The sequence below is a fragment of the Felis catus genome, chromosome C1, assembly GCF_018350175.1.
Source record: "Felis catus isolate Fca126 chromosome C1, F.catus_Fca126_mat1.0, whole genome shotgun sequence".
Taxonomy (NCBI): Eukaryota; Metazoa; Chordata; class Mammalia; order Carnivora; family Felidae; genus Felis; species Felis catus.
In genome coordinates, this window is record NC_058375.1 from 55,254,841 (window position 1) to 55,269,509 (window position 14,669).

At 35.6% G+C, this 14,669-nt stretch overlaps 1 protein-coding gene across 1 annotated transcript in view; it reads right to left on the reverse strand.

The window, feature by feature from the left end:
• Positions 1-330: 330 nt before the first annotated feature.
• Positions 331-14,669, reverse strand: part of DNAI4 (dynein axonemal intermediate chain 4) — an 88,419-nt gene continuing 74,080 nt past the window's right edge. The window contains 2 exon segments of the mRNA XM_003990166.5: positions 331-562; positions 12,433-12,589. Coding sequence (XP_003990215.1) covers positions 512-562; positions 12,433-12,589 — 208 coding nt within the window. The 3' untranslated portion in view covers positions 331-511.

Sequence of the window (14,669 nt, forward strand, 5' to 3'; positions counted from 1 at the left end):
ATTCTGATTTAAAGTGGGTGTGAAAACACAAAAAATATAACGTAAATGAAGTTGGGTGTGAAAATCCAGTATTCTCCTAACACTAACACATGCATAATTCATAAACTTTAGAAAACAGATCTTGGAAAGCAGACCTGAAATTCTATGAAACTTCATCTGTAAAGATTTTGGTTTAAGTAATTCTAATAATTTCAAAGTTTTGCTTCCAATGGAATAATTTTCTAACCTATTTGGAGATTTTGTAAGTACGCATATGTGGTTATATGTACTTGGAATATGACTAAAAACATTAAGAAAATCCCAACAAAAACTCTTACAACTAAGCCTAGATCACATATCTCTGAAATAAAAGTTTATTAAGTTTATGTTAAGTTGAAATGTAAGTTATACATCAAATATCATTTTCTAACATCAAAATCCCAGCTTACTGCATACAAATTGGACTATTGGATATTAAACACTGTTTCTTTTTCTTTAAACAGCAACAAGAGAAGGTATTAGTAATGATGAATTATCCTGGTTGTTTCGACTTGGATCCAATCAAAATATCTATTACATCTCCCTGAAAAGAAAAAGCCAAACAATTACAATGCAATAAAATATAAATTAAGAGGTAAAGGAGTCTTTAAAATGCTATTTGAAATTTATAAGTTAGTGATACATATAAAGAGCATCCAATAAGATCATAAAAAGGAAACAAACCAAGGTAAGTTTAAATAGTAACGGTTACTTCCTAGTATAAACCTACTTTTTCCAATGGAGGACTCTTTTAAAGAAGTTTGATAAACAATAAGGATTCAGTTAAGCGACAATTTTGGCAGCTCCTGTGTAGCCTTAATATGTAAACCTCAGTTTTCTCATCTGTAAAATAGCTTGTGATCTTAATGATATCTTAAACTCTTTCCTGACCTATAGTGCTTGATTTAGAGACAGCTGAAGACCTGAATTCCAATGTGGATTTTGTATTTAATTTAATAATAACAATCTTACACTAAAGGGGTAAAATAATAATCTGTAAGAGGATGAAACCAAAGATGGTAGGTTTTTTTTTTAATTTTTTTTAACGTTTATTTATTTTTGAGACAGAGAGAGACAGAGCATGAACGGGGGAGGGTTAGAGAGAGGGAGACACAGAATCTGAAACAGGCTCCAGGCTCCGAGCTGTCAGCACAGAGCCCGACGTGGGGCTCGAACTCACGGACCGCGAGATCATGACCTGAGCCGAAGTCGTCCGCCCAACCGACTGAGTCACCCAGGTGCCCCGGTAGGTGAGTTTTTAAGAAAGATACTGTGAATTAAATTCTACACATAAAACTAATATTACACTCTATGTTAACCACCTGGAATTTAAATAAAAACTTGAAACAATAGGGGCGCTGGGTGGCTCAGTTGGTTAAGCATCTGACTCTTGATGTTGACTCAGGTCATGATCTCATAGTTCCTGAGTTCGAGGCCCACACTGGGCTCTGAGCTGATGGCATGGAGCCTGCTTGGGATTCTGTCTCTCCCTGTCTCTCTGCCCCTTACCTGCTTCTCCTAAAATAAGTAAATTAACTTAAGAAAAATAAAGTCGTGTAATTCCTTCAGATTAGGTGAAAATAATATTTAAAAACAACTTGAAAAAACAAATAATATAATATAATATAATATAATATAATATAATATAATATAATACAATACAAAGATATTGTGAAAAGTTGGGGGTTGGAAGCAGAAGACCAGAATTTTCTCACCTTTCACAGTAAAGGGATCTTAAAAAAGTCACTAATATCTGGGAATCTTAGTTTCCTTGAATGGATAATAGAAATATCAACAACCACTTCTAAAAATTATTTCAAGAGTTGAATGAACTAATGTATATAAAAGAGTTTTACAAAACTCTAAATAGTTATAAACACCTTAGATCATATTACATAAGTCAGTCCTGTCTTTTAGCCTATACTAAGGATGACATTCCCCATTCTTCAGGTCCTGACACAAAATCAGTTGCCAAGCTGCTTTTCAAATCCGTCTCTTCCTACTTCAGTCTTTCACTTGGGCTAACACAGCAGATCACTACTCTAATTTATTCACTGTTAAATTCTTAGCACCCAAAACAGACCCAGTCACATAGTCCATACTCAGTAGATGTTTGTTGAATGAATGAAGAGTCTATATGTAAATACCCAAAGTACAGAGAAAGAGATGGCAAACATTTATATACTGAAACATAAGAATAGAAATAGTATCCAGGAGTGATTCTCCATAGGCTGCCTCCAGAAAAAAAAAAAAGTCACTTTGTGCAATGTCCCACTGGAATTAGCTTCTGCCAAGTACTTAAACTATAATTCTGTTCGACACAAGACTGAGGCCCCCAGCAACCAACCACATCACACCAGGAGAGGAGGTGGTCCTTCAACAAACAATAATGCTAAGGTGGTGGTAAGTCCCGTTGGCAGCTGGCTACATCACAAAGTTACCATTGCAAAGCTTGGACCCTATACCCCTGTTTACACCAGGCATCAGGCTGATATTACCCTAAACCACATACCCTGGTTGGTAGGACAGGGCAGGAGCCAATGTCCTACTGTGTCATATCACAATAATATTCTGGTCCTTGGACACATCAGGGGGCTGCCAGAGTTTCAGAAATTATTTAACTTAAAACATGCACAGCCCTAGGATCAAAGTTCTTCTCTTGCTGTGTAAGGCCATAGTGGGTGCTGAACAATGTGGAGGTGAGCGGGAGTCATGGTTCTATACGTATACCATGGTCCTTGGAATATCTCCATGGGTTTTCTCCAATGGGCCCTGCTCCAGCACACTTGGTGCAAGTGTTATCTGGTACTTTGCCTTTGTAAAACACGTATCCCTGTTGAAGTCCCCTGGGTACCTATCCCTAATTCTTCTATTCCTGCATCCTTCACTTCTCAGAGGCAGTCTTTATTATAAATTTGGTGTACACCTTTCCTATAGAATGCAAACATAAGCCTTCCAAAATTTTAATTCACTCTTGGTTAAAATTAATGGAGAAATTATAGGACATAATGTTACTTGATAAGATATCTTAATAGGAAATAATGGTTTGACATTAATTACTTTGAGACTTCAAATTACTATGTCATTATAATTCTCTGAAAAGTTCAGGAAGAGGTGTATCAGGTAAGCTTGAGTTTGTCTGTAAGTAACATAAAATCTGATTAATAGGTTTTTCTTGAATCTCCTAGAAGAATAACACTGAAGTTTTAAAATATCATGACCAAAAGAATGAAAGACATATTTGTATTAGAAAACTGTATTTATTTATTAATGTATGGAATATATTTCTTACAAGAAAATTTTGCTCACCAGCACTGAAATCCACACACACACACACACACACACACACTCACACACACGTTTGTCAAAAATGTTCAGACTCTCAACTTAGCCTTCTGCTTGCAAAGCATACTGCTCAAAATAAAAGTTGTCTCTAATGTGTGTGTGTGTGTGTGTGTGTGTGTGTGTGTGTGTATACACCACATCTTCTTTATCCATTCATCAGTCAATGGACATTTGGGCTGTTTCTATAATTGGGCTATTGTAGATAATGCTGCTATAAACATTGGGGTGCATGTACCCCTTCAAATTTTTGTTTTCTTTGGGTAAATACCTAGTAGTGCAATTGTTGGATCGTAGGGTTCATTTCTGAGTGAACCTCCATACTGTTTTCCAGAGTGGCTGCACAAGTTTGCATAAAAAAGAAGAAAATCTTGCCATTTGTAACAATATGGATAGAGCTAGAGAGGATTATGCTAAGTGAAATAAGTCAGTCAGAGAAAAACAAATACCATGTGATTTCACTCATATGTGGAATTTAAGAAACAAAACAAACAAGCACAGAGGAAAATAAGAGAGAGGCAAACCAAGAAACAGACTCTTAATTATGAAGAACAAACTGATGGTTACCAGAGGGGAGATGAGTGGGGATGGGTTAAATAGGCGATGGGGATTAAGGAGCGAACTTGTGATGAGCACCAGGTGTTGTAGGGATGTGCTGAATCACTAAATTCTACACCTGAAACTAATATTACAGTGTATTTAACTAACTGGAATTTAAATTTAAAAACCTGAAAAGGAAAAAGATGTCTCTCATTAATTCAAATCAAACACCAAAATGAAATCTTTTTCTTCTATATTCCAATCTATATTCCATGCTTTTACTAACTATAAATACATCCACTAAGAACACAGCTTTTATACTTGTGTTTAAATAATCTTACATAAATCATAACATACTGTACTTATCTTTCTCCAGTTTACTTTTATCACTCAACACATTTTTAAAGATTTATTCAAAATTTGTCATATTGAGACTTTTAAATACATATTATTTAAACTTCTGTATTACAGTGACTCATGTGAATGTGCCATATTTTATTTATCCAGTGTTTCACTGATGATCATTTAGGTTGTCTCCAATTTATCACTATAGAAACAAGGTCTTTCAGACCACTACTAACAAATTAAACAAAACCCTGGGAGATATATAGAATCCAAACATAACATTTAAACATCTATAAAGACTGTAATCTTACCAGATAGGAAAAGTATAGTAACTTAGAGTTAATGACACAGTAAATAAATAACTTGAAATCAATAAAGTGATGCAGCAGCACATTCAGGGTTGCAGACTTCCATGAGAAGATAGAGGACATGGGTAATAGGTAAGTAGACTTCAGGAGACATGGGCTCTGAGACCATTCCACATGGAGGGCATGGACAAATCAACTCTAAAGCAGGGCTCAGCCTGGCACCAAAGTAGTTAGAAACATCTCCTTAAATGTCCATAGTCAATATGCATGTCAGCCAGTTGAGAAAATCATCTCCAAAACTACTTGGGATGCTTTATTTGTTTCTTTATTGGAAAACCTATTTTTACCCTGAGAAGAAGAATAATTGTGTATAGAAATAATGCAGCAAATCAAACTGATAATTTTAATATTTTTGTATTAAGGAACTTGTATATATTTGGTATTTTAAATATTCATTCTATGTAAGAGTATTCGCTATTATTAGGTTGTCTAGCAAATAAATTTGTGATTCTAATTTAAATGTGTAATTGGGTAATTGATTTAGACTTGTAATCATAGATTGAAATACTATTCATTTATAAAAAGCATTGGAACATTTAGGAAAATTTAAGATTCATCATATTCAACATTTAAAATTTATTAAATTAATAAGAATTCCTTAAGTATCAGATTTGTTTGTCCATAAGATGACTGGAGTACTTAAAACACTATATTAAATTTATAAAGTAAATTTAGAGGATTTAAAGAAATTTGTTACAAAAGCTTATTGAAAGTGTGTATTAAAATTTGCTAGACTTGAAACCAATTTGACAATAAATTTCATATTAAAAAATCTGCTAGACTTATAAACAGAATAATAAAATGTATTATCTAAATGTAAGAACTTCAGGAAAACTTCAGGTAAACTAAGATTTTTAAAAAACTTTATAGCACATTTGAATGTGAACATTTTAAGCAAAAGTTGACTGAATAATCATCTCCACGTAGAATAATCATCTCCACGTACAAAAGAAACATTAAAGACAAAGGAAAAAAGGAAGAAAGAACTCACATTGATACCTTATACATGTGTCCAAATAAACATGTGCAAGACATTCTCTATGGTATCACTGCCTTGTATGGTATTTGAATTCTAAGTTTTACTGAATCTCTCTCCAAAGAGGCTATGCTAGGGGCACCTGGGTGGCTCAGTCAGTTAAGTGTCTAACTTTGGCTCAGGTCATGATCTCACAGTTCCTGAGTTTGAGCCCTGCATCGGGCTTTGTGCTGACAGCTCAGAGCCTGGAGCCTGCTTCAGATTCTGTGTCTTCCTCTCTCTCTGTGTCTCCCACCTCTGGCACTCTGTCTCTCTCTCAAAAAAAAAAAATTAATAAATGGCACAAAAACAGACACATAGACCAATGGAATAGAATAGAAACCCCAGAACTAGACCCACAAACGTATGGCCAACTCATCTTTGACAAAGCAGGAAAGAACATCCAATGGAAAAAAGACAGCCTCTTTAACAAATGGTGCTGGGAGAACTGGACAGCAACATGCAGAAGGTTGAAACTAGACCACTTCCTCACACCATTCACAAAAATAAACTCAAAATGGATAAAGGACCTGAATGTGAGACAGGAAACCATCAAAACCCTAGAGGAGAAAGCAGGAAAAGACCTCTCTGACCTCAGCCGTAGCAATCTCTTACTCGACACATCCCCAAAGGCAAGGGAATTAAAAGCAAAAGTGAATTACTGGGACCTTATGAAGATAAAAAGCTTCTGCACAGCAAAGGAAACAACCAACAAAACTAAAAGGCAACCAACGGAATGGGAAAAGATATTCGCAAAGGACATATCGGACAAAGGGCTAGTATCCAAAATCTATAAAGAGCTCACCAAACTCCACACCCGAAAAACAAATAACCCAGTGAAGAAATGGGCAGAAAACATGAACAGACACTTCTCTAAAGAAGACATCTGGATGGCCAACAGGCACATGAAAAGATGTTCAGCATCACTCCTTATCAGGGAAATACAAATCAAAACCACACTCAGGTATCACCTCACGCCAGTCAGAGTGGCCAAAATGAACAAATCAGGAGACTATAGATGCTGGAGAGGATGTGGAGAAACGGGAACCCTCTTGCACTATTGGTGGGAATGCAAATTGGTGCAGCCGCTCTGAAAAGCAGTGTGGAGGTTCCTCAGAAAATTAAAAATAGACCTACCCTATGACCCAGCAATAGCACTGCTAGGAATTTATCCAAGGGATACAGGAGTACTGATGCATAGGGCCACTTGTACCCCAATGTTCATAGCAACACTCTCAACAATAGCCAAATTATGGAAAGAGCCTAAATGTCCATCAACTGATGAATGGATAAAGAAATTGTGGTTTATATACACAATGGAGTACTACATGGCAATGAGAAAGAACGAAATATGGCCTTTTGTAGCAACGTGGATGGAACTGGAGAGTGTGATGCTAAGTGCAATAAGCCATACAGAGAAAGACAGATACCATATGTTTTCACTCTTATGTGGATCCTGAGAAACTTAACAGAAACCCAGGGGGGAGGGGAAGGGAAAAAAAAAAAGAGGTTAGAGTGGGAGAGAGCCAAAGCATAAGAGACTCTTAAAAATTGAGAACAAACTGAGGGTTGATGGGGGGTGGGAGGGAGGAGAGGGTGGGTGATGGGTATTGAGGAGGGCACCTTTTGGGATGAGCACTGGGTGTTGTATGGAAACCAATTTGTCAATAAATTTCATTTAAAAAAAATAAAATAAAATAAAATAAATTAATAAAACATTAAAAAAAGAGGCTATGCTAATTCATATTCCCATGACCCTTGCATAAGAGCTCCTATTTCCCTACAACTTTGCTAATACTTAATCCTGGCTAATATTTTCATTTTTGTAAATCCAATCAATTTGAACTGATATCTTGTGTAATTTCAATTGTATATTTCTCCATTTCTAGAGAGAATTAATATTCCAGTTTTTCTCCTATGATTTAGTATTTTATACATTTGCCCATTCAAAACATTGAATTGCTCTTATTGTTTAATAGGGGTTATTTATACATACTGGACATTATGTCTTTTATAATCTTAGAAATTTTTTCTTCTAATCTGTTTCTTTTAACTTAGCATATGGAATCCTGAACAAAAAGTGTTAATTTTGACATAATAGTCATAGAAAAAATATTTGAGGTTTATTGAGAACTTACTATGTCCCAGTACCAGTTCTAACCACTTTGTACCTATTAACTATTTTAATGTTTCTAACAACCTTTGATTCTGGTACCAAAATTATACCCAGATAAGGAAACAGGAAAAACATGAAAAAAATTAGGAGATTTTTTTTGGTCTTTTTAAAATCTGTCTTTGTCTTTAGATCATTAAGACATCATCCTACATTTTCTTCTAGTGGTTTGTTTTATTTTTCAATCTTTAATTCATTTGGAGTCCACCATTGTACAAAATGTGAGATAGGGAATGGCTTTCTATTTTCTAGAAAATAAGGATCAAATTCCGGATCATGGCAAATGACCCAACAGGCCCTTTTGCCACTTTTCTCTCAAGCAATCTCTTTACCAGTCAAAAAAGTCTACTCACCATTTCCTCAAAATGTCATGGACCTTTCTAATTCTGTATCTTTGCTCAGGCCTTTCCCTCACTCTGAAATAACAGCTCTACTCGCTTATCTGCAAGGAAAATTTCCATTTTTTTAAAGTTTATTTATTTTGAGAGAGAGACCACGAGCAGGGGAGGGCCAGACAGAGAAGGAAAGAGAGAATCTCAAGCAGGTTCCATGCTGTCAACACAGATCCTGATGCAGGGCTGGATCTCACGAGATCATCACCTGAACCGAAACCATGAGTCGGTCAGTTAACCAACTGAGCTACCCAGGTGCCCCTGCAAAGAAAATTTCTAATCCTTCAAAACACAGTTAAAATTTAATTTCCTGTGTGAAAGTCTTCCCCAAAGTATTCACCTATGTTTTCCTTTCTTTCTTCCCATTCTCCTTTCAAAAGTCAATTTTCCTACTCTGTGCTTCTATAGGAGTTTCTTTGTTATTTTGGTCTTTATGACTTGATTATATTTGTGTGCATATATTGTTCCTTTCTTAGAAACCATGTGTCTTTTGTGTCTAAGTGTGTTTGTTCATTTTTCCATATTTGCTTAGTACCTATCATGTGCTAGCCCTGTGCTAACACTTAAGTATACAAGTTTCCAAGTAGCTCAAACTAGTAAGAAAGACATGTATACAAAATATTATAGTTTATATTGATGAATTATTGTCATCTTTAACAGGTACTATAGACATATGTGATAAAAAGAATCAACATGCTAATGCTCATGTTTCTTTGCTACCACCAACCCAATACACACCAACAAAGATTTTTAAATAATGCAACTCCCTCTCCCCACTGCCCCAATTTAGATTTGTGGACGAGTTCTTAGAGCTTTTGTGGGATGGAACTGATGGAATTATAGGGATAGAAAGCAATGGATTTAGGCCTTGATGCTACATTTAGGATTTGAGGGATAAGTAAAGAAGGAAAAGATTACTATTAACTATATATTTTGATTCATTTTAATGTTTTCAAAAGACTTAAATAATGAATAGAATTCTCTAGTTCCTTCTGGCTGTTGAGCTGTATATCATAAACAAGTGTGGGCATAAACATCTCACTACCCTAAAAGGTATTATATACTCAGTGAATATGAGAGAAATTAAAAATATTAAAATGTTTACATCAGGAAAAAATAAGCCATTAATGTTGCACTTCTCAGAACAGACTAAAATTATGATGTAAGGAAACATGCATTTTAGAAACAGAAACTTTATGTTTTTACGAACAAAAGAGACAAAATTCACTATTTACATGTGGCTTATGTTCTACCTGTGGGAGACAGGCAATTAACAAAATAAATCAATAAAGAATATGGTATATTCAAAGATAAATATTACAAAAAATAAGTCATGGAAAAGTACGAGATAAGAAGTGTAGGTGAGAGTAGAGATTCAATTTTAAATAAGGTATCCAGGAAGATTTCGTGCAGATAGTGACTGATATTTGAGCAAAAACCTGAAGTACCGAGAAGATCAAACTCGGGATGTTAGATAGGAGAAATGACAAGTACAAAGTCCTAAGCAAGCATCTAGCTGTCTGTCTGTCTGTCTATCTATCTAACATTTACAGTCTATATAGTTGGGATAAAACTCCACTTGCTACAGTATGTGACCCAAATATAATCAACACTGCTGACCTTCCTGGCCACATTTCCATCTGGTTGCATATTTAGATTATTTTCTTTTTCTTTCTTTTTCTTTTCTTATCCCATTACAAATTATGTTATAATTAATTTATTTGATTGCCTTTATGATATTTCTATAGAATAGAATTCCAGAAGCATGACAGTCTTGGTTCAGGTTGCCAAATTGCTTCCAAAGAAGCAATTTTATACCAAATTCTATTCCAACATTTTTCTGTATAAGAGAAAAACTGTCTTATCAAATGTTTGCTAGTACTGAGTACACCTATTAAATATAAAAAAAAAACCTGTTAATTTCGTATATGAGAATGTGATCACATTTTAATTTAAGGTAATGCATTTTTATTTCTTCATTTATCAATGAGGTTTAATTTTAAAATATATTTACTAGTCGTTTTTTTTTTTTTGTGAATGAACTGTTCCTGACCATTACCCAGTCTTCTATTGTAGTCTTAGTGTTTTTGCCTTATTTTTTTGATTTTTATTTATTTTTTTAATGTTTATTTATTTTTGAGAGACAGAAACAGAGAAGGCATGAGCGGGGAAGGGGCAGAGAGAGAGAGGGGGAGACACAGAATCTGAAGCAGGCTCCAGGCTCTGAGCTGTCAGTGCAGAGCCTGATGCAGGGCTTGAACCCACGAATTGTGAGATCATGGCCTGAGCTGAAGTCGGATGCTCAACCAATTGAGCCACCCAGGTGCCCCTTTATTTTTATTTTTTTAACATTTATTTACTTTTGAGAGACAGAGAGACGCAGAGGCATGAGCAAGGGAGGGGCAGAGAGAGGGAGACACAGAATCCCAAGCAGGCTCCAGGTTTGGAGCTGTCAGCACAGAGCCTGACGCAGGGCTTGAACTCACAGTCTGCAAGTCATGACCTGAGCTGAAGTCAAACACTTAACTGACTGAGCCACCCAGGTGCCCCAAGTGTTTTTTCCTTATTGATTCATGCATATTTTAGTATTTTAACTTGTTTATCATATTCATGGTAATATATACCAGACTACTCCATAAAATAATATTTAAACATTAAAAATAAAAAATTGAAAAACTACCTTAAAAATAATAGGTAGTGATAATAATAATCTAGTGATACTGATTGCTTGTCAAAGTTTTACAACAAAGTTTTCATATTTTTTTTCTTTTTAAATTTTTTTCCCTTTTTTAAAAATTTAAATCCAAGCTAGTTAACATATAGTGTAATAATGATTTCAGGAGTAGAATTTAGTGATTCATCACTTACATATAACACCTAGTGCTCATCCCAACAAGTTCCCTCCTTAATGCCCATAACCCATTTAGCCCACCCCCATCTAGCAACCCTCAGTTTGTTCTCTGTATTTAAAAGTCTCTTATTGTTTGCTTCCCTCTCTTTTATTTTTCCTTCCTTTTCCCTATGTTTATCTGTTTTGTTTCTTAAATTCTACATGAGTGAAATCATATGATATTTGTCTTTCTCTGACTTCTTTTACTTAGCATAATACACTCTAATTCTATCCACATTGTTGCAAATGGCAAGATTTCGTTCTTTTTCATCTCTAATATTCCAGTGTGTGTGTGTGTGTGTGTGTGTGTGTGTGTGTGTGCATACCACATCTTTTTTATTCATTCATCAGTCGATGCACTGTTGGATTCTTTCCATAATTTGGTTATTATTGATAGTGCTGCTATAAACATTGGGGTGCATGTGTCCCTTCAAATCAATATTTTGGTGTCCTTTGGATAAATACCTAGTAGTTCAATTGCTGGGTCGTAGGGTAGTTTTACTTTCAATTTTTTGAGGAACCAACATACTGTTTTCCAGAGTGCACAGTTTGCACAGAGTGCACAGTTTGCAGCAGTGCAAATGTTTTCCCTTTTCTCCACATCCTCATCAACATCTGTTTTTTCCTGAGTTGTTAATTTTAGCCATTCTGACAGGTGTGAGGTGGTATCTCATTGTGGTTTTGATTTATATTTCCCTGATGATGAGTGATGCTGAGGATCTTTTCATGTGTCTGTTAGCCATCTGGATGTCTTCTTTGGAGAAGTGTCTGTTCATGTCTTCTGCCCATTTCTTCACTGGATTATTTGTTTTGTGGGTGTTGAGTTTGATAAGTTCTGTATGGATTTTGGATACTAACCCTTTAACCAATATGTCATATGCAAATATCTTCTCCTTTTCCATCAGTTGCCTTTTAGTTTTGAATATCAGAGTAAGGGAATAGGATAACACTACAGAAACAAAAACAAATGCCTATTTTGGGAACATTGGATAATATCTAAAATATTATAATTTCTTGTAAAAGTCTTTGAATATTTGCAGTAAACTTCTTCAGCTATATTCAACAATTATTAAATCCCAACAGTATATTAAGCACAATTTTAAGTTATTCCATATAACATTTACAATTATTATGCTACAACATTATTGTGTTCATATTACAGAGAAAAAACATGAGGCTCAAAGAAAATAAGCCTAGTAGATACCATGCTAGTAGGTAACAACTCCTGGGATTTATGTTCTTTCCATTGCACCACACTTAAGATATCTAAGAAACGTAAATTCCTTGTATGACACAAAATTATAACTAAAATTATTAAATGACATATAATTTTGATTTTTGAGTCTTACCCGGCCAGAATCCAAAGCAGCAGGCATATTTCTCAGTTCATACACACCAACCTGTCCATCACTGTCACCCACCAGAAGGCAATCTGTTTGTTTGGCAAAGAGGACAGTTGTGAACTTGATTCCGGGGTTAGCAACATGCACAATCAGAGGATCCAAACTGTAATAAAATATTTTATTTGTAAATGTATTTGTTGTTAACATATTCTTATATACAGATTAAGAAAAGTCTGAGATTTTTTTTGTGATTTCATGTGACAAAAATAAAACAAAAATAAACTTTTTAAGTAAATTTCCAAAGTCAAAATAACTGTTTCTCTACTCCTTATTCAGTCAAAACTTTCACTTCTTTAGTGAACAAATTTCGACTAAATAAATTCAAGCAAGTCACAATTAAGATGTGAACTCATGGGGCGCCTGAATGGCTCAGTCATTTGAGCATCCGACTCTTGCTTTTGGCTCAGGTCATGGTCTCATGGTTGTGGGATCAAGCCCTGTGTCAGACTGCATGCTGAGCGTGGAGCCTGCTTAAGATTGTCTCTCTCTCCTCTCTCCATCTCTCCCCTGTTCATGCTCTCTCTCTCTCTCTCTCCAAAATAAATAAATAAGCTTTAAAAAAAAAGATGCAAACTCATAAATTTAAATTCCTGTGCTGGTTAACTTTATGTACTTACTTGGCTAGGCTATGGTACTCAGTTGTTTACAAGGTCAAACACCAGTCTACACTTTGCTGTGAAGGTATTTTGTTTAGTTGTGATAAACATTCAGGTGAGCAGAATCTGAATAAAGCACATTATGCTCCATAATGTAGGCAGACCTTATCCAATGTGTTGAAGACCTTAAGAGAAAAGACTGAGTTCCCCAAAGTAGAATAATATTCTGCTTCCAGACTGCCTTCAGACTCAAGATTGCAAGATGGACTGACGGAATTGCAAGATGGAATTTCCTGATGGAAATTCTAGCCCGCCAGCCTATAGTTCAGACTTGGCACTTGCCAGGCCCCACAATCATGTGAGCCAATTGCTTAAAGTAAATCTCTTTCTCTCTATTTATTGCTACTGTTTCTCTGGAGAACCCTGAGTAATACAACTTCTTAAGTAATAAATGTCTTTTAATAGGAGGATATTTTGACCCAAATGAACCTCTGGAATATAAAAGAATATTTTGAACAAGAACTTTTTAAATTCCCTATCCTCCAAAGCAATCCACTGATACCCTTAAAAAACAACAGAACCAGGGGCACCTGGGTGGCTCGGTGGGTTAAGTGTCCAACTTTGGCTCAGGTCATGGTTTTGCTGTTTGTGGGTTTGAGACCTGCGCTGACAACTCAGAGCCTGCTTCAGATTCTGTCTCTCTCTCTCTCTGTCCTTTCCCCACTTGTGCTCTGTCTCTCTCTCTCAAAAATAAATAAATAAATAAACTAAAACAAAAAACAAAAAAACCAAAGGCAGCAACTTGCATACTTCTTAAGAAATGTCCTTGGGGTGCCTGGGTGGCTCATTTGGTTGAGTGTCCGACTTCAGCTCAGGTTATGATCTCACCATCTGTGAGTTCAAGCCCCGCATCAGGCTCTGTGCTGACAGCTCAGAACCTGGAGCCTGCTTCTGATTCTGTGTCTCCCTCTCTCTCTCTCTGCCCCTCCCCCAATCGTGTGTGTGTGTGTGTGTGCACGCTCTCTCTCTCTCTCTCAAAAACTAAATAAACACACACAAAAAAAAGAAATGTCCTGAGATCTACAGTATTACCAAAAAAAAAAAAATAATTAAAATCAGAGGTGGGATGAGTGATCGTTTTACCAAAAAATTAAAATCAGGGGTGGGATGAGTTAAGTAGTCATTTTATATATTAGTCATCTCATACTCAAAAATAAGTTGCTTTGTGATATAATCCTTGGTTTCGGATTCAAACTATTTTATAGTATAAGCCATGACAAAATTTTAGAGTTACTATATGATTAAGTTCTAGGATAAAAAAATTGTCATTAAGAATAAACCCATTGAGGGGAACCTGGGTGGCTCAGTTGGTTAAGTATCTGACAGGTCATGATTGCAAGGTTTGTGAGGTCAAGTCCCACATCAGGCTCTGTGCTGATGGCGTGGAGCATGCTTGGATTCTCGTTCTCCCTTTCTCCACTCCTCCTCTGCTTACACACACTCCCTCTCTCAAAATAAATAAGTTTTTTTTTTTAAAATAAACCCATTGAATTTTATATCACTTATTTTAAGCAAAAATATATTGCC